The 25,238-nt window shown below is 39.5% G+C and overlaps 1 protein-coding gene across 1 annotated transcript in view; it reads right to left on the bottom strand.

Annotated features, from left to right (window-relative positions):
• The window catches only part of LOC145769602 (rho GTPase-activating protein 5-like), a 67,129-nt gene that overhangs the window by 6,675 nt on the left and 35,216 nt on the right, over positions 1-25,238 (bottom strand). Inside the window, exons 9-25 of the mRNA XM_082581270.1 lie at positions 21,169-21,273; positions 20,877-21,001; positions 20,391-20,661; positions 20,045-20,202; positions 18,466-18,595; positions 17,991-18,240; positions 17,138-17,400; positions 16,584-16,840; positions 13,859-13,928; positions 13,342-13,495; positions 12,780-12,847; positions 12,518-12,688; positions 9,031-9,149; positions 8,400-8,619; positions 7,994-8,164; positions 5,351-5,537; positions 4,427-4,504 (exon numbers count right to left, since the gene is read on the bottom strand). Of these exons, the coding sequence (XP_082437396.1) occupies positions 4,427-4,504; positions 5,351-5,537; positions 7,994-8,164; positions 8,400-8,619; positions 9,031-9,149; positions 12,518-12,688; positions 12,780-12,847; positions 13,342-13,495; positions 13,859-13,928; positions 16,584-16,840; positions 17,138-17,400; positions 17,991-18,240; positions 18,466-18,595; positions 20,045-20,202; positions 20,391-20,661; positions 20,877-21,001; positions 21,169-21,273 (2,797 nt within the window). The remainder of the gene's footprint in view (positions 1-4,426; positions 4,505-5,350; positions 5,538-7,993; positions 8,165-8,399; positions 8,620-9,030; positions 9,150-12,517; positions 12,689-12,779; positions 12,848-13,341; positions 13,496-13,858; positions 13,929-16,583; positions 16,841-17,137; positions 17,401-17,990; positions 18,241-18,465; positions 18,596-20,044; positions 20,203-20,390; positions 20,662-20,876; positions 21,002-21,168; positions 21,274-25,238) is intronic.

Here is a 25,238-nt window from a genome sequence, read left to right as displayed (position 1 = left end):
TTGCAAAGCCTGGATTACAGATTCAGTCCTATAAATCACCAATGTTTGACAGACTATTTGTATGTTTGCAGCCTTCCGCATCAAGTTAACATATTTCAAGTGCTTAAGATACATCTTTTCTAGTTCGAGTGGTGACCACATTCTAGTAGAAAGCGGAGTACTTGCAATAGGTTCACTAAATGGTCTTTTAAAAGGAACATTTTACAATCGAGCAAAGAGACTTCATCCCCTCCTTGCAGTCGCTTTCAAAATATAGCATCTGGAAACTTTCCTCCTTCAAGCAGACATATCCATTGTTCTTGTGATGACACTTCTTCAGCTACTTCTCAACAACCCTTCACCTGGCCTGTTGAACGAAACTGAGAGTAATGAAAAATACATAAACTTTCTCTCAGCCTACGAGAAATTCACAGATGGTGCACTGAATGGCAAACATGGAGCTACAGCTCAGTTTTGGATGCAGTATTGCAAGTTGGTAGAGCTCTACCAAATGTTCACAAGAGCTGTGAGGAATAAGAAACTTAACTTTGTTCAGTTATTCTCTGGACAAGATGATTCCCCTGTTCTTTGCAACTGGTCACCACAACTATGCCGGATGCATGACCTTATATATAAGGACGCTGCTGAACATTGAGAACCACCGGCGCCGAGTCCCGGGCGGGCCGCGCCCGCCGGACATTTCAGGAATTAAAAAAAAATTAACACAATTTTAAGTTCCAAAATTTCTGTAACCACTTGCCACCTTCTGATACTAGCCTCTTATTCGCAGGGTTTTGTCGCCATGTGATAGGCCCCACTAGACCTACTAATTAAGGATTAGTTTTCGTCAATTATTGCCATTGTTACTTTCATGCAACGTTAAACAACGTTGATTCGCCGTTAAACGAGCAAAAGTGTCTGTCCAGCCGCGCCGTTTGTCTCCACTCTGCCACTCGTAGCCCAGTGCTGTAAATCAAGTAAATTGCGAACGACCATGACGCAGAAACGTCTTAACCATGCCTACATCATGACCGCTTACAAACAAGAAGTTGATGTACTTGACAAAGACAAAATAATTGCGCAGTTTATCTCCGAAAGCACTGTTCGGAAAAACACATTTTTTGTTTAACTATGATATGAAGTGCCGTTTGTAAAAAAGTGTTTTATACCTTTCGTTCTTTTCCCCACTATGGGCTTCTCGGGAGCTGAATTGCCGTAAAATCGCTTCTGCGTTGCATTACAGCATCTTGTTTCTTATCTGTGCGTCCGCTAGGAGCGACTATCGTATGAACACACCGATGTATTGTGTGTGTGTTATCGTGTTGTATCAACAATAGTAATGTAATTATGGAACTAGTACAGTATTGCAGTTTTCGTCCCGCAACCCACACATACCAATCACAAAAAATATGCGGAACTGAATTACCAGAACCAGACGTTGTTGCGTACCAATTATATTTATTACTTGTTTCCAAATCGTGTTAGAGGAGACATAGACTTAAATGTAAAACTAGGCTAGCCCAACAACCTAGCAAAATCGCCCTTTTGAAAAACGCACAAAATAACCTGTATGACGTGACAGTATGTGTTCGCCCGCCCAGCTATTTTGAAAACTTGGCGCCTATGTTGAGAACACTCACCATGGTTTGAAAGATCAGTTGCAAAATGGGTCTTTCAGCATCAGACGAACATCAAAAGCATTCAGTCTATGTGATGTTGATCTCACGTTGGAACAGACCGTAAATGCAGATGCTGCATCAAGACTGACAGAGATATCATCGATGACACAGAATTTTGGTGCATGTAACAGGTGGAATATTCTTAGAGCAACAAGATGTGTTGTTGTTGGAAGCTTGATGATGAAAGCTCAACTTGAAGAACCTGCTCAAGAGCTGAAACCATCAAGAGTCAAGAGAGATGCATCAGATTTGAAAAAATCCTCAGAGAACTCAAGTATCCCTTAACTCTTGTTGTGGACACAACTATGAATCCATTTGCAGATCCTGTTGAGAATGATGTTTTGTATTCCATTGGAAGTGGAAAATCTGCATCTGAGGAAGTCACAAGTGAGCTTCTGCAAGTTCAGAAGATTGGCGAGAAGATGTAGGCAGGCTACTCTGAGTTCAAGACAGATTGCTTGATATCCACCTCTGGATTTGAGTCACCAATCCACAGAAAAGTAGTCAACTTCTCTTATGATGCTGTAAAAGCAAATGTAGTGAACAAGGATAGAAGAATATAATAGAAGTGAAAGGGACAAGAGACCTGTTTGGGCGACTACTTTTTCTTGCTGTGACAACTCATATTGAGTTACCATTTGTCTTCAAGTATCCCTTAACTCCTGTCCCTTTGTGCCTTGGAAATGTCGATGGGTCAATGAGTTCTTCTGCAAATTCTACACTTCTGCACAAATTGTAAGGAAAGGTTACAGCACATAAATCTGTGGATGTCTTATTGATGTCATCAAGTTTGAAGGTTAAAACACCCCTTCTTCGCTTCCTTGCTCAACAATGATGGTGTGATAATCAGTATCGTGATGTACTGGGCAATAACAAACTATTCTATGCTGTTGATGACAAATGCTTCGTGTATTCTGTTGAGGATGAACACATGACAAGGAAAGAGTACAAGCCACTTGTGAGTTCCCACATCGAAGCAGATACAAGGATGATGCCACACGTGAAGCATATTCACAATTTCACATCCTCAACCCCAATCACATCATCACTGTAAGACCAAATGACACTGATGTGCTGGTGATTCTGTTGTATCATGCCAGTTGTAACAATTCCCTCACAATATACATGGACGCAGGAAATTCAAATAACAGCAGTCGCAGGTACATTGACGTAACGTTGCTGGCAGACACTTTGGGAAAAAAACTTTGTGAAGCATTACCAGGTTTCAAAAAAACGTTTGGAGAACTTGACTCTTCAACAATGGCTGAAGACATCTACCTTGTGCGGGAAGAGTTTGTGTGTGTTTTGTATGGACAATACAAGGTTAAAGAATATGTTAACATTGCTCACTTCAGCCTTTTCAATGTGACGTATCAATCCAAAGACCTTCACATGCCTTTGATAAATATCAAAGAAATGGAGCCATCTGTGCTTCCTCCATGCAAAGCAACCATCAAGCAACATATCCTTCGTGCAAACTTCATTGCCAACATGTTGAAGTCAGCAGATGAAAGCGTCATTCATCAGCTTGATCCACATGGTAACGGATGGAGTAGGAAAAAGGGAATGTACATGCTGAATTGGTTCACAGGAAACTGGTGACTCAGATGAAGATTAGTTGTTTATTTGAGATGTAGGTCCGAATTCAAATGTATGTCCCTGATTTAGCTTCTGTTCAGCTTTGGCATGAGTTGCAGTTCTAAGTAGCCTACAGCACCAACAAAGTAGGCTACCTTCTGTATGACCGGATTTCGTCTAAAGCTGTCTTTTGTATGTAACTGTCGTATAAGAGGCTACGGTGCCTACAAGGGTCTGTGATAGATTTGCTTCAGCTCTTGGAACTTTGCTAACATTACCATGTTAGGCTATGTTCGTATGTTCTATCTAAGATATACATTTATACAATCTAAACTTTCTATTTACCTTTCGTACTTACTGAATGCTACTAGATAAGCTACCGGTATGTAAAAATGGCAAAGTATTTTGTCTGGTGATTAAAACTTTTTGCATGTTACCGTGTTGCGTATAATCAAGCAAAAAGTGTTAATTTTGATCATAATATCAAGTTATGTTCTTCCTAGTACCTTTAATTTAGAAGTTACCTTTCCTTAAAATCATCTTTTATTGCCTCTTACTGTTTCCGGTGATGTATACCATCTTAATAAGCATTCAGTCACATAACAGACGGATATAGCGATATTGCCAGGTATCATCTCGGAAAATGCTTAATATAACAAAAACGGTCAGACCAGTGCAAGTAAGAAGTTTATTGTTGAAATCTACGTAAAACTTCAGTCTAGAAACACTTGTCAAACCTTACTGACTCAGACAGTCAAATAAATTGACCTGGCTCCTGGTCTAAAGGCATAGTATGACAACTTTTCAGCAAAAAGCGAAATGGATCACACTCCAGATATCTTCATATTGGTTATTTTCAGGTGGAATGATCCTGTTTTTCGTTGGTTCATTCAAATTTTGTAATATTTTACACAATTGATTTTTTCCAAGGATACACCTACAACTTTAATATACTGCCATGAGAAACTTTTTTCATGAGGGGGGTTTGATGCACCCTAACATGAATATTCCAGTTCAATTGCACATAAATCTTGGAAAGAAATGCAACCACTTATGAATACAAACCGCAGTGTGCTGTTGGAATGAGCGTCACCATCATGATGACTGCTTGAGATACGTCATCACGTGACGCAAGGAATTATTGTGCGTATATATATAGCAACATGAACAAGGAAGCACATCAATCATACCTTCGTCAAATTTCTTGATGATCATTTCGCGTTCTTTAGTGTTTGCAGGAATTCTGTACAAACCTTCAGTATGAAGACCTGTAACACGAAATAGACGTGCCGGGTACCAAGTTATGACGACGACGTTCATCACATGCCAACGTTCACACACAAACGAAAGAATTCATTAAAAAATTATAAAAATAAATTTTCTCAGCTTTGACTTTTGCCATTGCAATGACCAAGTTCCATTTGTGCTGACATGTTTTAATTACAATTCTGCGTTTATTGGGAAACATGATCTGACGAATGCATCCAGATGTTGTGCTGAAACGTTGTTTGACAATTTTGATCATGTTCCTCGATAGGTAGTCTCTGGGGCACATATTGCGCTAGGCCATCATGAAAAGTGATAAGTGCATGTGTTTAGGACTGAGAGGCCATGCTTTCCTACTGATAATAGTGAAAGCAAAGGTATAATAAACAGAATCATTCAACTCCGAGTCTCCTAAAGGTTAGCAGTTGTGAACTGAGCAAATGGCAGTTGTGCAAGTAACAACTGAGCTAGCAACATTTCAGCAAGTGGCTGAAGTTGGCAAATGATGAAATTGAGCAAGTAACAACTGAACAAGCCGAAACCTGGCATGTCATAAGTCAGAATATTCAGTTTAGCAAGCGATGACCAAGCAAGTCCTAACTGAGCACGTAAATCTCATTTGTTGACTTGACAGTAGCTGAAATGTACTTGCTGAGTTGTAGCACTTGCAGAGTTGTCGAATGCAGAGTGGTCTGACAGCCTTCAAATGTCTACAACGATCAAATGTCTACAACCATCACATGGTCTCATGATCACACTGGTTTTGCTAAACTTTGCGTAAATCATGCGACAACAAAATCATCGCTGAAGCAAGTGTGCTCCAAACATGCCCATAGCTTACTATCTACCTGTGTTCTCGATGTACAGAACGCACTCCTCAGGGAACCGAGGCACCATGTGGTTCAGTCTTTGGATGATTTCGTCAAGACGTTTGTTGAAATAATCTGATATGTTGTGCTTGTTGCCAACAGCAACCGAAGCTGGGGGATTACGTGGCGCATGTTTCTGCTTTAAGCGCTGTCTTTGCTCCTTCTCCTGCAAAAATGCGACAAGGTCACGAAAACAAAGTTCAAGTTATATACACAAGCACTTCAACAGTAAAACTTTAAACATTGTAAACAGGGGTATGCTTAAGCTTCGAAATGCTTATGAAAGGAAATATCAGTAAATTTATGGAAACGAAAAAAGCTTGCGTTTGTTTCAAATTTCCATACAGTTCACCTGCTGCACGAAGAAAAAAGATACAAATAGCGAAAACTGACTAACGAAAATACTTCAAACATTTAAACCAGAATAGCAATGTCAAAATAAACGTTACAGGGTTAACCAAATTATGCTAAACTTATGAAATAGAACACGCAAAATAAAGTTACCGGGGGTTTCAGTACGGCTGTTAGACGTACTGACGACAAGAACTTAAAAAATAAAATAACTCAGCCAGTTTAGTATTTTTGTAATTATTAGCTCTGCTATCTGCATCGAGCACTTTGTTTGCATTTGCTACAATTTATTCTTGGAAGACAAATATAACATTTTGTACCAATAAGCATTGCATAAATATAGCAATGTATTTCTATATGGAGGGTTAAACAAATATATGCATTCGGGGCTGTTCAAATGTGACATACTGCAGTTTTCTTGCTTTTGGTCACACCCTCCCCGATATGAGAACAACTATGATTATGGTCGACAACTTATAAAAGAATAGGGAAGTTGTGGCAACCGTCCAGACTCTAGGGAAACGTACCATATTTCAAAACAAGCTTTTACATTTTTTTCATTATTTCAACAGCACGCAAGATGCATAGCGTTCACAATCTCTCAAATCTGCCAACAGCTTCTTATATTGCCGACAGAATAGAGAAACAAACTTCAAGCAATTTTAAGGTTACCTTGATCAACAATTTATTACTATAATTTTAACAAGTATGGTGCAAGGCTTTTACAGACGAAAGAGATACTGTATAAGAACGACATCGCCAATTGACATAAGATACTTTTCTAAAAATCAACTTTACTTTCTCCAAGTCTAGAGTTCATCGCCACATGATGCTGATCATGATTCAATGGCACTAAAACAAAACTATCTCATTTGCACACTACGAAGCCTAAAATAGCTCGACAACATTCAAAAGCAATACGAGTATGGTGTCTCTTCTTAGTCAACAGTAAGATAATAACTGTGCTGCTTTAAATGTTACTAAAGTAGAATAGAAACATACCTGGATGATTAAATAATTCACTAGAATCTGAAATCTCTTTGTATCGTTGATATCAAACATGCTGCTTGAAGACTAAGTCTATGACAGAATTAAAAATGCTACATTATCCCAAATTCCAAGCCATCCGCATAACACACTGTAACAATAAGCACCTGGTATCGTAACACAACTGGGGATAAAGCATAATCTTCACTGGCCAACTCAACGTCAAGTCAACTAAACAACGAAACTAAGACGTTACTGCAACTTGCCTCACAGAACAATCAGTAAACTTTGCATATGCTTTGTTAGTCAGCGCTGCTTAAAGCAGCAGCAACAATTGAATGAACGACTTCCTTGCCACGCACAAGCAGCGCTCAATGACGTAGGCTAGCTTATATGCTCAGAAGCGCAGAGGGAACCGGTAACACAACCAGTGCCTGAACCTGTGAATAAACCTACAGTATATGACTGTGAAGACGAACCCTAATAATTAATTGATAGCCTGGTGACAACAGTTGGTTTAGGCTGGCTCGGAAGACATAAGGTAATAAAAAATTAATGTTTTTAAGTGTATAACGTCATATCAGCTAGGCAGCTAGAATGATACAAATAAAAACTATCAGGTCCAACCTTTGCTTTCCCGCTTATATGATAAAACTATAACATGTACTTTATTATTTTTAATACGTAATCTCTGCCACTTGACTAACAGATAAACTTCGCTACCCAGTTCACCTCATGGGTGACAATTCCAGCAAAGGCATAAAACTGTACGTGTCAGTGCTTTGTGAAGACTTTTCTTGATTCGTCAAACCTGAACCAACATAACACGACTGTTCAGCTAAACCACTCCACACGTTCCTTGGAAAGGAAATTGATTAACGCACGAGCAGAAAATAGAAATTCGTGCGTTTACTTCGTCCGACTCATCAAGTGAAGATATGACGATAACAACATTAAAAGTCTATGATGGTCAAAAAAAAACAAAGAAAATTTAAGAATGAAAAATTTTAACCTCACCAGCTTTGATTCTAAAACTAGTATAAAAAAACCCATTTTTTTCTCAAAAGTGCAAGCAATGATAAACTGCAGTTTCAGCACATCGCTTCCCAGCACAGCACATGCATCAATCAATAGTTGCGATTTTTATCATTTTTATCAATCGCCGACAAGGTAGGGAGAAAAAGATGAAGGTTGAAAATTTGGATGAATGAAAAGTTGTAACTTGAAAGGCGAAGGAAGCCTATGATCGCGTGCTGTCGATGAAACAGTCGAAAACAAGCTCACTCTATTTTTCTTTTCTTCCTTTCTTTTCTTCTCTTCTTCTTTCATCTTTTTCAAATAAAGTTTTTCTTTTGGAGTTGACCGATCCTGAGTGGATGACAGGAATGCTGGTACAGATGGGCTGGAATGAAGAAGATCTTCCTGACTTGAAGTGAATCCACGTTTGCTTAAACCCTACAAAAGGTAAGTAAATTGTAAAACAGCTACAAAAGTTGACAAAGTTCACGGCTAGTAAGTTTGAGTTAATTTTTGTTCCTGCCACCAAGTATATTTCCAACAGCTTGGTGTGGTAGCGACATAGCCGCGTGGTCTAGGTAAGCGTCAAGATGGCGCGTGCTGAAATTACGTTACTTGTTCCCGGATATTTGAATGCTTTCCTTTATGACTAAATCAATTGTGTCAAACTTACACATCCATCTGTCTCAATCTTGGAAGCAGTGAACGATTGTGAAAGTATGTCAGCAGTGGAGTGGCGCATCTGGCGCGGTGTTGTCACGGTGTGGTTGGTAGAGTCACCGATGTCGACACTCTTCAAGGCCGCACGCTTTGTGGGGTGATGACCCGGGGGGCGTCGTTGGGAGCCAGCAAGAGGTTCAACCACGGGCAGGGTGCGACCTAACGCGGAATGCCTGGAAAGTCGAATATTTTTTTTTTAAACGAGAACACTGACCATACCTTCATGGCTCAATTTGATCTATAACTTTCTGAAAGAAGTCTGAGGTTGAACATCTTGCAACAAGGTTCGTTACTTTTTGGCGTTCTAAGTAATTCAAAGTGAAGAAACCTAAAGACTCGTACGTAGAATGTCGTACTTGACAAGCTTAAAACTTGATCAATGACAACTCAACTGGGGATTTTATGGGTTTATTTATCACATCAACTTGATGATTGTTTTATTGCAATAAGACCCATCAAACTCGTGCTGGATACAAGCAAACAGAATACTTTCACAGCGGTGACAATGAAACTGTTGTGAAAATAGCACCATTTTGTTACAGAGTATATACATTACAAGCAATACAAGAGTTGTCACAGCTCACTTGGCTTCCACGGGGGAAGGCAGCACCCTCACACCGCTTAACTTCGGCTGGTCATGGATGGCCATGTAGGGCGGGTCAGAAGGTGGACGCATGGAGCCGAATACATCCGGAAGATTGACCTGGACGAGAGGAATGATCACTGACTGGACGAATGATCAATGAGAGTCGGTGTGATCACACTCGGCAATCACTGGCATGTGAGCAAACATAGATGGTAACATCTGCAATTCTGCATTAGGGTGGTCCTTAAAAACACTGTTTTTGAATTTTGTTAGTGCCAGGTGTTTAAAGTGTTCTTTTTGGTAAAAACATATAACATGCAAAATAGTTTTAAAATATTTTCATATTTTATAATTCCTTTTGTCTCACTGTGTGAGTTGACTTTGACTTCAAAAACTCAGAATTTTAAGGTATAAATCACTTTGCTCATCCATCCTGCATGGTACTTTGGTCCAGGAGACATGCATTTGATGATCTTTCTGGGGGCACTTCACTAAGAAAAATCATAGCCAACTCCATAAACTCAGAATAGAGATTTAAACTAACAGCAGTTGCATTTTTAATGCCAGTGGCTAAACCCTTTTTATTTATTGAAGTGGTGTGCCTGCCTCTGCACACCTGTGTGTATGAATGTGTAGTTGGATATATTGTTATGGGGTGGTGACTGACAAGATGACCGCTAATGGCCTTTCACTACCATCCTGATTAAGCCATAATCTAACCAACAGCTGCAACTTACAATGCATTTTTTTTTACTTTTCATTACTCTGCTTGTTTGTTTATATGTGTTATTGAAACAAAATACTACACAACCACAACAACACTAAAAAAATCAACATTTTTGAAGGGAAGGGGTCTATGGTCCAATCTCCCCAAAACAAATTTGCGCAAAATTTGGTCAAAGTCGGAAAGTTTTTGGTGAAAATGGAATGAAACCATACGAAAAAAGCGCGACTGCTAAGTTGGTGTCAAACTCGTGTGTTTACTTTATCGTTCTCTACATGTTCGCGCCAGCTAGAAAATAAAATTAAATTGAAGTTTTCCCACGACTCCAAAACAAAACTACAGTAGTCCAATTCCGCAAGAAAACCGCGCAACTGACAACTCTGGTTAGTGGTTAGCCTACATTGCGATCAAAAGTACTTCATTATAATCGATTCTTGCCAGTACAAACATACCAAAAATTGCAAAACTGTAACTCTACTGTAATATTATAATGGAATAATCTCAAGAAGAAATCCTTTCTTTTCCTCTCCTCCTGGGAGATGTAAACGGCTTTCTGATTGGTCAATTCGCTCAATGGTGCCGAATAACAGTAGGTTTTACAAATTTGCAGACAGGGTCTGTCAAGACACATCTTCAGCTTTTGCTCATCACGATCTAGGGAGCTAGTGTTGGTTATACGCCACCCTTTCCTGCCATCCTTTATGTTATCAGCACATGTCTTTCTGGGGGTCCAGGTTTCTTCGTGCTAGGTACTGATACATTTGGCATTGGCTTATTCATCCATTGCTCCTTTCAACATGTCCAAACCAAAGGAGATGGTTGGATCGAAAGGCATCCTCAATATTTGACAAGCCCGGCCTGGCAAGAAGGGTATCTGAGCTGGTGTATTATTGCGTTGTCATTTCTTTTGACTTTTTCCAGTACCTCTTTTGTTACAGCCGAACATTCACTGGCAAACAACATCATACTCTTGACACAGGTACTGTAAACCGGTCCCACGAATTACCCATAAGTACCCATAAGCACCATAAGTACCCATAAGCACCATAAGTCGCATCGAATTACCCATAAGCCCCATAAGTCGCGTCGAATTACCCATAAGCCCCATAAGTCGCGTCGAATTACCCATAAGCACCATAAGTCGCGTCGAATTGCCCATAAGCCCCATAAGTCGCGTCGAATTACTCATAAGCACCATAAGTCGCGTTGAATTACCCATAAGCCCCATAAGTCGAGTCGAATTACCAATAAGCACCATAAGTCACGTCGAATTACCCATAAGTCGCGTCAAATTACCCATAAACACCATAAGTCGCGTCGAATTACCCATAAGCAACGTGGAATTACTTACACCTTCATGTCAGCGTATATGTAATCTGCAGTTCGCTGCAGCAGATGGAGTGTCACATAAAATAAGGTTTTGCGATTGTGCCATGTTTTAAACTGATTGTCCTGCTTTGGTATCATGTACGATATAACTTCCGCGTTTTGTCGCTTCTACCTTTTTCTAGACCTCTTGTATGTTTGTCATATATTGTTTTTTCGTTGTGATAGTCAGAAATGAAAACAAACTAAACTGATAATACATGTAGTGTGAGCGTTCTCAAAACATTTCCGATATAAACTAAATTAAGCGACGGTTTCACGAGCGCTGGCATGGCGTAATGGTTTGGACAAAGTAGTATTGATTTTGTTGACGTGCGTTCGATTCCTACCCTTTCCATTATTCTTTTTTTTTTCTTGAATTATCAAGTTCAAAGCAAGGACTTAAGTCTCTGGCTGAGTGCTAGAACAATTACTATGCTGAAGTCACCTAGTTCATCGGGAAAATTGTCCTATGTTAAACTGTTTTACCGGCCAAAACACTCCATCTGCTGCAGCGACCTGCAGATTACACATAAGCGAACGGGAAGACAAGGAAGCCAATCTTCGTGTCCACCTTCAGGCATGCCTTCAAGTGTCCTGCCAAAAACACAGGCTCTTGATTGGTGTCGAGCTATATTTTCGAACGCCGAGCCAGTGCTCTTCAACACTCGGCTATGCAGCCGACTACTAGGCTACCAGACGGCTATAGGCTACAGGCTTATGGGTAATTCGACGTTACTTATGGGTAATGTAATTCGACGCCACTTATGGAGCTTATGGGTAATTCGACGCGACTTATGGGGCTTATGGGTAATTCGATGCGACTTATGGGTAATTCGACGCGACTTATGGTGCTTATGGGTAATTCGACGCGACTTATGGGGCTTATGGGTAATTCGACGCGACTTATGGGGCTTATGAGTAATTTGACATGACTTATGGGTAATTCGACATGACTTATGGGTAATTCGACGCGACTTATGGTGCTTATGGGTAATTCGTGGGACCCCTGTAAACCGTGCCTTTACTAGCAAGGGGGATACCTTTGTTGGGAAGTAAGAGCCAGCAGTTGTTTGAATTCACACCAAGTTGAGTTTGTAGGGTTTTGCTTGTTGTACATGTTACAAGTTCACTCTAGTGGTGGAGATGAGATCGGTACCTCTACCTGCACTGAGCATGTCACCTAGATAACAAAATGAATCTACCACCTCTAACTTTTCATTATCCATTTAGACGTTAGTCATGCTGAAGCCAAGCAAAAGATCAAGCAAGGAAAATCATAATTATATCATATAAAAATAGCGCATTTTTTTATAAACCAAAGTCTCGCTTTCAACTAAAAACTCATACAGCAAATACAGCTGAGTTGACCATGCAAATTAATGCAGCAACTTACAGGCTGGGCCCGGAAACCTGATGCCACTTTGTTAAGCAAGTCTTGATTGAGCTTGCCAGGTTGTCTCGTGCCAAATGAGGGCTGAGCGGTGGCGCCACCTGGGTACAAGTGGCTGCTTGTGATTGGTGCCGGCTTGGCTTCAAAAGGAAAGTCGCTGTAATCAGGATTGACCTGCGTATATTTCAATATTGCTTTGTCATGCCAAAAATATGATCAAAATTAAAAAAAAGTACGTCATGCACATGCTGGAACAATACTGTACCTCATTGTCTAGTAATCCAGCAGTTGGGCTTGTGTTCGGCGTTTCCCTCTGGAAATCCTCACTGATTGCTGCAAAAATATAAGTCAACAAGTTATCATCTGCACAAAAGCTCAATGCGCAAAGAGTGGGTGTGTGTTAGACATCCACCAATACCTAAGCCTAAATCAAGAGAGCGTTTTGATGTAACATTTTTCCCTCTTTGAAACCCGTGTGTGACCTTGCATTGAACCTAGTACTTATAGACGTGGTATACTTGTAACTTCCAACGACCAAAACTGCAATCAGAAAACTGAATAATTTAAACTGAAATTTGCAACATTGCAGCGATAGCTAAAGTTCAAGTTACCGACAAATCATCCACAAGACACGCATCAACTTTTGCAAATATGACAATACAAAGTGAGCCTCCACACCGGATTTGTAGATGATAAATTAGAATAACAAGTCAAACTGTATATATGACTTGTAAGATAAAAAAGCTATTCGATTTGCACGATAGATCGCGTATCAGAATTCAATGGACAACGAAACATTCTCGAACGGACTGAACAAATCTACTGACTCGACCAGGTGGATGCTGGCGTCATCCCTTCCAGTTGTACATCGGTGTCGCTGTTCTGCGTCGAGGTGTTGAATTGCAAGGTCCTAGGTGGTGTGATGCTTTCAAGCGATCGCTCATGCGCCGACTTGGTCGCCAACTGCTCCATGCTGCTATGCTGTACAAAAGTATCACAGTGCGTGTTGAACATGAACATAGTTTATAAATGTAATAGTTTGTACAGTATAATTACTATAGCTGGCATAAATTTTCTAAAGTTTGTCAAATCTTCAAAAAAATTGAACAAGAACATCAACTTTTACTTTGAACCGGTTATGATTGCATGAAACCCTCAGATGAACATAATAATGGGGAATACGTAGTACCGACTCAATCGTAAAGCATTTACTGGTTGGTGCCAATTGGATGGTCCACTGTTCAAGGAAAACTTCTATGTGGATGTGGAATCACAATCCTCCTGTAGCTCAGTGAGCAGTAATGTTGGTCAGTTCTCTAGGTTGACAATTTTCACGTAAATTACCTTCTGCAGCGGCATAGTGGGTTCCACTTGTGCTGAGCTATTGTCTTCCTCCACCACCACACGGTTGATGCTGCAATGCAAGACATTAGTAACTGTAGTGCGTATAACAATCACCACCGTGCTCTGTTGCATTCGGAAAGTGCAGGAGAGCGACACATGTCACAGCAAGGGGTAGGCTACATCGGAATGGCACGTGTCGGAGACTTCGATTAGAAGATATCCCCATTCGGAAACTGCCCTTTTTGTAAACAGCCTTTTTCGTAGGTTTTGAACAAATGACCGAAAAGTCTCAGCAAAAAAAAACAAAAAACAGCTGTTAAACAGCGCCTGTGACACCAACCGTTATAGCTTAAGTTGATTGCCTAAATGCCTAATTGCCTAACCTATAAAATAATCGTTGCTAGATATACACGCAGGACATCAGCTAATTTATACCTACATCACAGTAAAACAACTACAACATAAACCATTTAGTTACCATGGGTATGGGAAGGTAAACATAAAAACCGCCTACCTAAATAATCTCTATGAAGTCTCTAAATCAGTGCTTCTCAACCCCTGGGTCGCGACCCAAAACTGGGTTGCTGTTTCATTTGGCTGGGTCGCTGTAAGATGTGATGATAAAAGATAATGTCTCTTGAGCATAGTTAAAACTGTCTACCACTAATTTAGTTTTCGTAATTTCTGCTATTCACACTACGCTGCGGGTTTCACTCGATGATTTTGCCACATGCATTTTGCGGTGAAGTGTACACAACAGTACACACTAGACTAGGAAATTGTAACAATTAGTTGCTTCAAAAACCACACCAAACAAATACAATCAATTGCCAAAATTGGGCAATTAATTGTTTTAAACTTTATCAAATAAAAAATTAATGCATTTCCCACATCCTCTTCAAAGAAGGAAAAAGGTGCGCAAGGAGATGAAGGAATTTTTAATAAACAAGAAGCATAGCTTGGCAGAAAAGTTTGCTGATCAAAAGTGGCTTTTGTTGGTGGCATATCTTTCTGGATATATTTTTGCAGTTTATTCATCATCATCATAATCCATCGTCGGTTTGTTCCCCACTAGTGGGGGTGGCCGATTGTTTCCTCGCAGCAATTGTTTTAATCCCTTTTCTCCATTTCACTATGTCTCTTGCATCTTCCTCCTTCAGTCCGACTTTTTTAAATTCATCCTTCACTTGTTGTTTCCACGTTCTTCTTGGACGACCGCGTTTCCTCTTCCCATCCACCTTTAGATCTAGTGCCTTTCTAAGAAAACTTCCTTCCTCCTTCCTTATCACATGTCCATACCATCTTACTCCATTTGCCCTTGCCAGTTGGTCTATGGTCTCTCTCATCTCTAGCATATCCAACAATTCTTCAGTCCTTTTTTCCCTTCTCGTTTTCACCCCACACATTGCTCTCACCATTGACCTTTCCGTTCTTCTCAGGATTGCCAGTTCACTCTCTCTCAATATCCATGTCTCGCTACCATATAGCATTGCAGGCCGCACACAGCTCTGATATACTTTCCCTTTCATCCTTAGTGAAAATTTTCTGCCATACAACATTTCCCCACATTCCCTGAACTTTGCCCAGCCCAATCTTGCCCTTGTTGTCACCGCTGCTTCACATCCACCACTTCCATTTATCCGATCACCCAGATAACAGAAGTCTATCACTGTTTCGATGCCATGGCAGAACTCATCATCATGGCTTTCCACTTCATTCCTTCCACTTGATTATCTTGAATAAATCTTTGCAAGGACCAAACATAATGTTGGTCGATGTATCTGAAAAACTGATTGCTTTTACAGAAAAGCTGAATTTGTGGAAAAAGATCGTGTCCCAGAAAACAGCATCATTTACTGTTTTGAATCAGTTACTGGAAGATACGGAGTTTGGCTTTGACGATGTTCAGCTTGTCATAGAAAGGCATTTGGGTTCATTGATACGAGAATTTGATTATCCCTAAAACTGCAAAGGATTTGGAATGGGTGCGCAATCCATTTGCTATTGATGCACAGTAGATACCCTACAGGAAAATTACCCAAGCATTTTTGAGTTTCAAAAGGAGTTTATTGACATTCAGTGCGACAGTGTACTGATGAACTGTTTTAAGAAAGAAACCATTGGTCAATTTTGGACAAAAGTCACAAATGAAAAAACTGTTGTTGGCACGCACACAGTAAAAGCTCTCCAGCCATTGGTTACTACCTGCCTGTGTGAGAGCGGGTTTTCTGCGCTTACCCACATCAAAAACAAAGGAGAGAAATTGTCTTCAACCTGAAGATGAAATAACGTTGACACTGAGCAAGATAGCTCCAAACTTTGACAAAGTTGTTGAAACATGGCAAAGTCAAAACTCACATTAATTAAATTCGACATTTCGTTATTATGTTTAATCGTGTTATATATGAGTGTGGCTCATTTTTTCATGCTTGCAAAACGTTGTGCGAAACATAGTTTTGGAATTAGGGTTACCAAACCTTTCCTATTAATTTAACCTTACTATTTGGGTCGCCACAAATAAAGGTTGACAAGCACTGCTCTAAATAAATAGACACCGTCGCTAGATTTTCAAAAAATCACCAAATCGGTCGTCTTCGACAAAGGCTGTCTCCGATTTGGGATGTCTCTGTCTCCAAACGGTCCAAGACCGAGGCTGCGTTGTAGCTATTGTTAACTGTAAATGTCAAGGGGGGGTTGAAAATCAAAATGTATTAATGATACTAACTTGTGTATGGACTCAGTGTCCTCTTTATGCTCCCATGCATCTTTGAAGAAAGTGCTATAGACCTCTGTCTGTCTACGGTGTCTTGCTGATGCGCTCACAAATTTTGCGTGCAACTTGTCAGCAAGCGCGTTCCCATCAACAATAAGCTGCCGTGCGGTGGTGTCTTGTTTGAAGAACTTTGCAGCTGGCACTTTGTCATTGGGGGATACACAAAGAACGAGGAGAGGATAAGAACTTGCAGTGTTGGTAGCAAACACCTAATCACACAGTTTACAAATAAAAGTTCACAACTACAATGCCGTTACAAACATTAGAATCGCTTTTTAGCTTCCATCATTACTGACAAAAAAGGTTTCTGGCGTCATACTGAAACATCAAGCTGTACTTTTTTGTTGTTGCTTCTTTTAATTTTGATTCCAGTTGCAGAGGCATGGCACATCGCATAATATATATATCGTTGGCTTGTGAAGCAATTTTTTGGCTACAAAATTTTGCAAAAATCGTTTACTATTGTACCTATTAACTTAGTTCATATTATTCCATTGCCAAAATACCTTCATAATGGAGAATGAGCTCTTAAGAGTTGTGTTATAAACCACAATAAATCCGTGGATTGGGCTTCCCTTGCTCAAAAGATTGCGAGCACACTGGTATGATGAAACAGTGATCTCAATGCATCGACGTTGGGTTCCCAAGTACGTATCCACAACAACCGTGTCCTCTGTTTCTTCGCCTTCCGCTTCTTCAAACCCTTGATCATGAAATGATGCGTGATTCAAGAGAGGCGCAAGAGCAATCTCGGTCGTTTGAAAGTCGCCTACCAATGTAGTAAGATGTAAGCAGCCAATAGTTTCACACCGTATCCACGACAATAAAATGCAGATTAAATAAAACAGGTGACAATGAAATCGATCCTCAAGTTCACCTTAAGCATATATTCAAATCCTCCAGCTGTAAACCACAGTAAGCATGAAGCAGCAGAGTTGTTTCGAGCTATTGGGGTCCATCTACTTACGCTTATTCTGGTCGCATTGTTGCCCACAACTTTTATCTCCTCATGCATAATGTCAAATATTGTGCAATACACAAAAGAGCTCCCATGTAAGTGTGATGTTCTTTGATATTGATCACAGTCAAAAACAGCCATGAAAGTGATACAGGATGTAATAAACGCTAACTGAGATAAATATGAAGTGACAGCCGTGCAAAGTGAACGCTGCACAATCTCAAAAAATGCAATTTATTGCATCAGTATGATAAACTGGGCTTCTATTAATAATCGTGCTTATAAATAGTACTCCAACTGCCATAACTTTTCTTCTAGATGGGTTACTAACGGATAGCCTATCAAGAAAGCCATAGAACAACCACCGACATGACCAAATTTCAAATTGAGGCGAGCCAGACCTTTCCTGGTGCACATAATAATGCGCAGATCTGATGGTCCTTCACGCACAGCTTGATGATCAGCGTCAGCCATGCTGTTCCTCCCGCTCCCAGCCCGCTCCTTAATGCCACGGATGAGTGACTTCATGGCAAGACGGATTTGTGACTCATGGAAACGACGATTGTAAGCGTACTCAGGTGCCAGCACATCGATAAAGGGGCATCCGATTCGAGACGCCAACCGCTCTCCCATATCTCGCAGCTTGTGAACCTGTTCATTTGTTCAACTTACACTTTAAAATTATTGTCAATCAAATCTCTCGTTTTCCAGTTTTTATAACAATACAAACACGATAACTATGGTTTTAACGATAAAAAAAAAAACTGTCTCCGAACATACCTGAGAGAAACAAAAAACCCTGCAACACATGTTTTAAAAACAACGCTACAACGTTAACAATAATGACATTGAAGTTACAATCAAAATTACCCTAACCTCTTTTTCGGAGTTTGAATAACTTGCAAGCAGGATGGACACCGGCAAGCCTTGGAAAGGAGGAAGATTCTCTGTTTCTGGAGAATCACTCGAGCTGACCACAGTCGCCTCTAGACTAGCTTCCACATAGCTGAAACAAAGCAATCAAGCATGAAAATTTTGCTACAAACATTGCCAAGAGAAACAAGGTAAACATGATTGGAAGCTTTAAACTGAAACAAAGCCTACCCAACTTCCGGTGACAAACACATTCAACACAAAGACATAAGACCAGTGATTGCAAAAATGTTTTTTGTGACCCATTTTCGTTGGACAAAATTCCGTGGCCCATTAACTTTTATGCAAGAAAAAAGCTCACAAATAGGTTTGAAAGCAATAAACAGCAAAACCTATTTCAAAACAGATTGTTTGTTCAACCGAGCGTTAGTAAGATACCAGCTGCTGAACATTATTGACTACACCTTTCAGTTATGGCTTGATTGTAATCGCTAAGTCGTCTATCACATCACAAAGTGTTGTAAAACCTCAACGTTGATCTAAAACTGTGTGCTCAGGCATAAATAAATCAAACTTATCCCATGGCAATAGATTAATTTAAGTAAATTTGCATATCATTTACATTCCTCCCTTTAAGTTATAAATTACTCTAAGGAGTCGAGTGGCTCCTTATAAGAAAACCACAATGTTGTCGTACGGTAGCTCATTAATTGTATCACGCCACAAACCTATTAATTATTTCAATATTAGAATGAAAATTACCGCTCTCTAGCAAAAAAACTACAGATTCATTCATTAGTTTCTCGGCAGTCAAGTGTAGCAAGAATTGACAGCAATAGACACGCGTTTCGCCCATGAGGATGGGCTCATCAGCATCGCATTGCTAATTCATGCCACATAGTTCTCAACCGCTGCTTTTGCCAGTCAATTGAATCCTTGCTTTTGTGGAAAGAAAACCACTAAACTAACTGTCGCCAAACACTCGACTTCCGAGAAACACATGCTTTTGGAAAAGTCTTCATGGCTAGTATGGACTGTGGAGGCTACACCGGTATGGTTAGCGAAACACAATGCTCACTGTTGTATAGTGAGTAGTCACTAGTCAGGTAGTGCTCACATAATTTTTTTCCGTTAACTGGACAGCATAGCATAAAAGTAACATAGCTGATGCGTTTGTGAAGTTGCTTGCAAAGTAATGCAAATGTGAAATCTGCTTACTGTCCACTCCACTTTTGTGGAAGCAGAAATAACATTTGGTGTAAGTGGACTGCTATAAAAATCCGGTGTGGTTTACAGTTTACAATCGATTCAACAATCAGATCACTATTTTGTAAATTGTAGAAGATCGGTTTTCTAATATTTACGTTTATTTTCTGGTTAACCAAAATACAAATATCCGGATACTGCAAATTATTGATATCCCAACTAACCCTAGTCATAACACACACCTTTGATTTCTAAAGTGGTGAAATTGCTATCGTGAACACTCTGTGCTGACCCGCAGCTACAGGAAAAAACTTTAAATTTTGTGCGCATGCCAAGATGGTATCATTAAGCTTCAGCTAAAGAAAACGATACGTACTTGAGCGACTCCATGGAGGAAAACACAGCAATACAACCATGCGGGGAAAATGATGACGTCTTGAAGGAATTAGCCGGAAGTGAAACATCGCCGTCAATGCTCCGCAGACGCAGCGGAGGAATGCAACTGTCCAGTGTGTATTCATCCGACGAGTGAACCTGCGGAATACTTTATGCCAAGTTTTTTTTTTTTATCAGCAAGAAGTGTTTTTCAAACACCAGCCGTCAGAGATTAACAATGAAGCAAGGAACAAGGCTTGAAACATGCTATTTGCTCTATAAAACTTGTTTCAGCATGAATGATGAAAGATTACAGAAAGTCTAGCATCGCATACTCAGTAACTCACCGTTATTTCATTGGCTAGTTCATGTGATAATCCATTAGCGCCAAGCAAAACCACATTCAAGGTTTCAGAATCAGGTTGTAGTTGCCAACGGAGGGAGGGAGAGGTCATGTTGGTATTGGGAAGTTCGCGAGATAACCGGGCGCGTCGCGACTTGAGGGAAGCAGCAAGACTCTGTGCTCCCCAGTTATCGATAGGCGGGTAAAGTGCTTCCGAAATATGACGAGTTAAAATCTCGTCTTTTTCTTTTGGAAGGCAAGCCATGGAAATGTATCTAAAAAAAATTTATACTCAGTCAATCATCTTTTCTCGAGCGATAAAGTTGCCAACAATTTCAAATTAAAAACATAAATTTGATTAGTTCATAATGTTTTAATTGGAATTGTTGTTACACACCTTGAAATCGCACTACACAAGTTACTTAACAAAGCACAACTGACTTACTCACTAACTGGGAGTAACACACGCAAACAGTTAAGTCATTCTAACCTCGGATCGCTTTTCAGTGCGTCATGAATGTCCATATGAGTTGCATTGTTGCTTGTCACAAATATTTCAGATTTTTCATAAAGAAGCTCTTGAAAATTCTCCTTTGCTTTTTCAATAATCTCAGCCTGAAATTGCAAGCTTGGCATGTAAGGCAACAGCACTGTCCGCTTACCCTCCTAAAGCTGTACGACACGTGGTTTGCACTTCACTGAACAGTGAACACTTACAATTATTAAGTTGTACTTTTATGGCAAACAGGTCACAGCATTTGAAAATGCGGCGAGATTCTCACCTGAAACTGATCATAGATCGTAGACAATTCTGCTTCTGTGATCTCAGCGATGGAATCGTGCTTAAAGAACTTTGCTACGTGACCCCATTCACGACCCGGGGTTACCTGAGCCATGCAAAAGTAAATTACTGTGATAAGAAATAACCGTGAATCTACACCTGGTATACCGGTACTATTAGAAATGAAAGCTAAGTTAGAATGACAATTATCAAAAAAGAAGATCCCTGTAAACTAGATAAAATTGAGCTTCAGAATAGTTGAAATTAAAACTTAGAGCAAAAAAATTCTTTGCATTCGAGGTAGATAGAAAGTATTTCCAAGCAAAGGTGAAGCCCGTGTTGGAAATTTAGATGGAAGAGGAGAGGTATTGTAGCATTATCCTTGAAAACATTGTTGAAGTTTCGGAAATCTCTTGTCACAACAACCAGTGCGCCCGCTGGTGAAAGTGTGGAGCTTTCCTTCAAAGCATGGAGTAGTTCTATTACACAAGTTCAAGGACTTCATTTTTGAATTTTTATGACACGAACTATCTTCTCCTTGTAGGCCACCATGTTATGTGCACAGCTGCTAGTTCATTTGCTTCTAGTAATCCCATCCGTTAGACCTTCCTACTTGTTAAAGGTAAAGGTGGTCCCATACTTGATGCAAGTGTCGGGTATGAGAAGACAATGTTCTCATTGTACTAAGCCTTTGGCACTAAGGAGAGTAAGGTGGCCAGTTCCTTACTCTCGGCCGCCTTTTCTGCAGCAATTATGTCCACCCAATTTATTACGCCCTTGGTAGAGGTGATTGGTGTTTTCAACATCCAGCTAAAGCCGGGGTCAAACCAGGCTTGCATATTTGGAAAGCCAACGTCTCATCCGTTGCGCCATCCCTACTTGTTAGGGTTAAGAATAAAGTAAAAGCATAACAAACAATAGTTAAATCTACAGTACACCAAGCCATGTAAATGAATTAACCAAAAATAAGTACATCAAATTTTAAAACTCTACAAAACGTGGTAAAGCAGTATGGAACTTATCAACTCAGATTCATGTTTAACACATTCAAACAGTGCATCATTCTAATTTGAACAGAACGCATTCGCTCACCACACGCGACTTTTTTCAGTCACAACAACTGCTTTGTTTATGTAGTGCGTTTGTCAAAACAAAACAGTGAAAAAATATTAGTGCAACATTTGACTCATGATGGGAGACCCGCATGTCACCAAAGATTTTATTTTCATGATCAGATCCATTACCGCATTAAAAATAACCATGGAGAAGATTACAAACCAAGAAAAAAAAGAAAAATTTATAATGAGAAGTTGTGACAAAAGAGAAACCAATCAAATAGTTTATGTTCAAACGATTATATCCGATACAATGACAGAAACAATTGAGACACTTGATCCAAACGGCTGAGACATCAAAGATTTCAGTAAAACTGAAAGTAGATGGTATATGCACCATTTGTAAGAAAAATAGCACTACCATGGTAGTGACAATATATTCACTTGCTTGGACTCTGGCTGCTAAATATTGCATTGAGGGCTTACACATTTCTCATGAAATCATCAACTGTTTCGGGAAAGTGCAGATACCTCACAAGACAAAGAATTGAGAATGTATTTGTTATAAACTGGCATCACTAAGTGTTTGCCAACTGTTATTTTCTACAGTTATTGTAAATAGTTGCAGTTCACAGATACGCCGCTTTTAACGTCGTGCGCCGATCTCAGTTTGTATAAGGGCATGTTGCTAAAGTGAACGTTTGCCGTTAGAACCTCACCTCTTATCGATCAAATCGAAACAACCACTCTGGCAAAACATGTCATGAAGGAAATAGCGCGGGGTTGAATGAACTGGAGCAAAATCATGTTTCTATATGTCATTCACTATTTACATCATATGAACGTAGAATAACTCTCCAGCCAGTTCATGATTAGATTGAAAATTGAATGTATTGCAAAGTGAAATGAACTCAATGTGATACCAAACATACAATAAGAGATATAACAGTGCATTAAAGAAAATTAAAAGCATCACCACCAAACCTTTCAACAAGCATTCAGTATTAAAACAAAAACGCAAACAAAATGAAATCAGATACCAAATAAAACTATTCAATCACACGGGCCAGAGTAGACACACCCCGACTTATGTGCATTGTAAAGTTATCGTTCTGTAAAAAAAATAATAAAAAAATATTCATAAATGAAAAAAAAACAGGCAAAAACAAAAGCAAACATTCACAACATACCTTTCCAATGTTGCATTGATTGCTTCACTAATTTCCAACAAAGCAAAAATAAATATGAAATTAGCTGAAATTCTAACAATCAGCAACCCTTGAGCACTAACATGTTTGTTACACACAAAACAGTTATTTTAACAAAACTACGATATCAAAAGCCATTGCTACCAACAGATGAAGCTATAGCAGCGTTTGGAATAACAGAAATATTCTCGTCAAAAATAAAATTATAATTATCATGTTGGTACTTGGTAGTGATGTTATGAGCTAACAAACAACAATATTGATTTTCATATGTTTTTGAATAATAATGACATTGAAATATCCTGTCCTGCTCGCCCTGAAAAAGTTAAGCATACACAAATGATGACAGACACAAATAAAATATTTGTGTCTCATGTAGCTAGCAACCAATAACTGGTAGATGCTACAATTTTTTAAGACAAATATAAGACAATCCAATAACTGCTTGCATTTCACCCAGAACCTTTGGTTGGAAAAAGAGAAAAGATAACAACTGTACAAGCTTAGCACGTCGCTCGCCAGAACAGCGTCGATAAAACCTTTAAGGTATGACGAGGAAAAACAGATGAAGACTTTACAAAAGAAGAATCTGGATTCTGAATAAACAGTTAAATGTAAACAGATTTTGGTATGACAGAACTCCGGTCAATACAAGACGGGGCATAAATTTGTAGTCGGTACCAGAAGAGTACCCCATTCATTCAACAATTTTGCAATCAACCTATAAAAATGGGACTGTTCAAAAATGTGCCTGTGCGAATGTGCAGGAAGCTGTGATTTATATATTATACAGTATATAGAAGTAGAACAAGAAAACGTTTTTCAAAAATTAATAAAAGGTTTGAAAAATTTCGATTGTGTCTAGAAAATAAATTAAAAAAATCATTGATCATAACAAAGTCACAACGTATTCTATAGTTTTGAAACAAACTGGCCGCAAATGTCACGCATAAACCTCATAGTGGGCATAAAAATGTAATTTTTTCTTTAAAAAAAAAACAGTTTTCTTATAACATTGATGCATTTGTGAAGAAAGGAGCGTTCTTCCCGGCTATCAGCACAAGGCTGAGATACGTTTATACTATTGATACGTTTATTCTTAAACTAGGAATGCTTTTTCCATTCAAACAAGTGCTAGTAAACAAGAAACTGTTGCATTGATAAGGTGCAACTCTGACAACGGGACATCAGAGCATCCGACATAAGTGCTAGCTCAAAGCAATAGTTGCAGTTTTTGTTTACCCCAGATATTGTCCAAGTAATTCTACCAGAAATTATAAGGAAAATAGTGAAATGATTCTAAGTACGGTAATAACTTATTTCACAGCAAATCTGTGGTTAAACGCATCAACACCTCTCAATATTATTTTACCTATGTCACTATGTCAGCCACTTAGCCTTATAAAATTTTTAGTAATTAAATCTCCAAGGACTTTGGATTGTTTTCGTCAGTGATCGGAAGTTAAGCGAAAAATAAGTGATGTGCGAGACATGTAATTTACTTGTGGCAACGGCATCTTGCCATGGATCTTAAAGCTTGTGACAAGGGTGTGAGTGAGTGTTATGACAAGAATGCCAGTGTGGTGCAACTGAACAGACCGCAGACCATGTCATCCACCACTGCCTAACCCACAGGCCTCCACACGGTGCACATGGTCTGAGGGTCCTGGACGAAGAGACTGTTAAACTGTTGAGTGGCTGATGATTTCTTGCCTTCCAATCTAGCCTGGGAAGATCTACTCATACGCCGCCGCCACAAGGGTTGAGGCTGAAGTCCTCACAACTCTCCTCAGCTTTAAACAAATTCT

Source organism: Aplidium turbinatum, chromosome 1, assembly GCF_918807975.1.
Source record: "Aplidium turbinatum chromosome 1, kaAplTurb1.1, whole genome shotgun sequence".
NCBI classification, from domain to species: domain Eukaryota; kingdom Metazoa; phylum Chordata; class Ascidiacea; order Aplousobranchia; family Polyclinidae; genus Aplidium; species Aplidium turbinatum.
The sequence above is the reverse complement of the archived record's forward strand: the minus strand, read 5'-3'. Positions and strand labels throughout refer to the sequence as shown.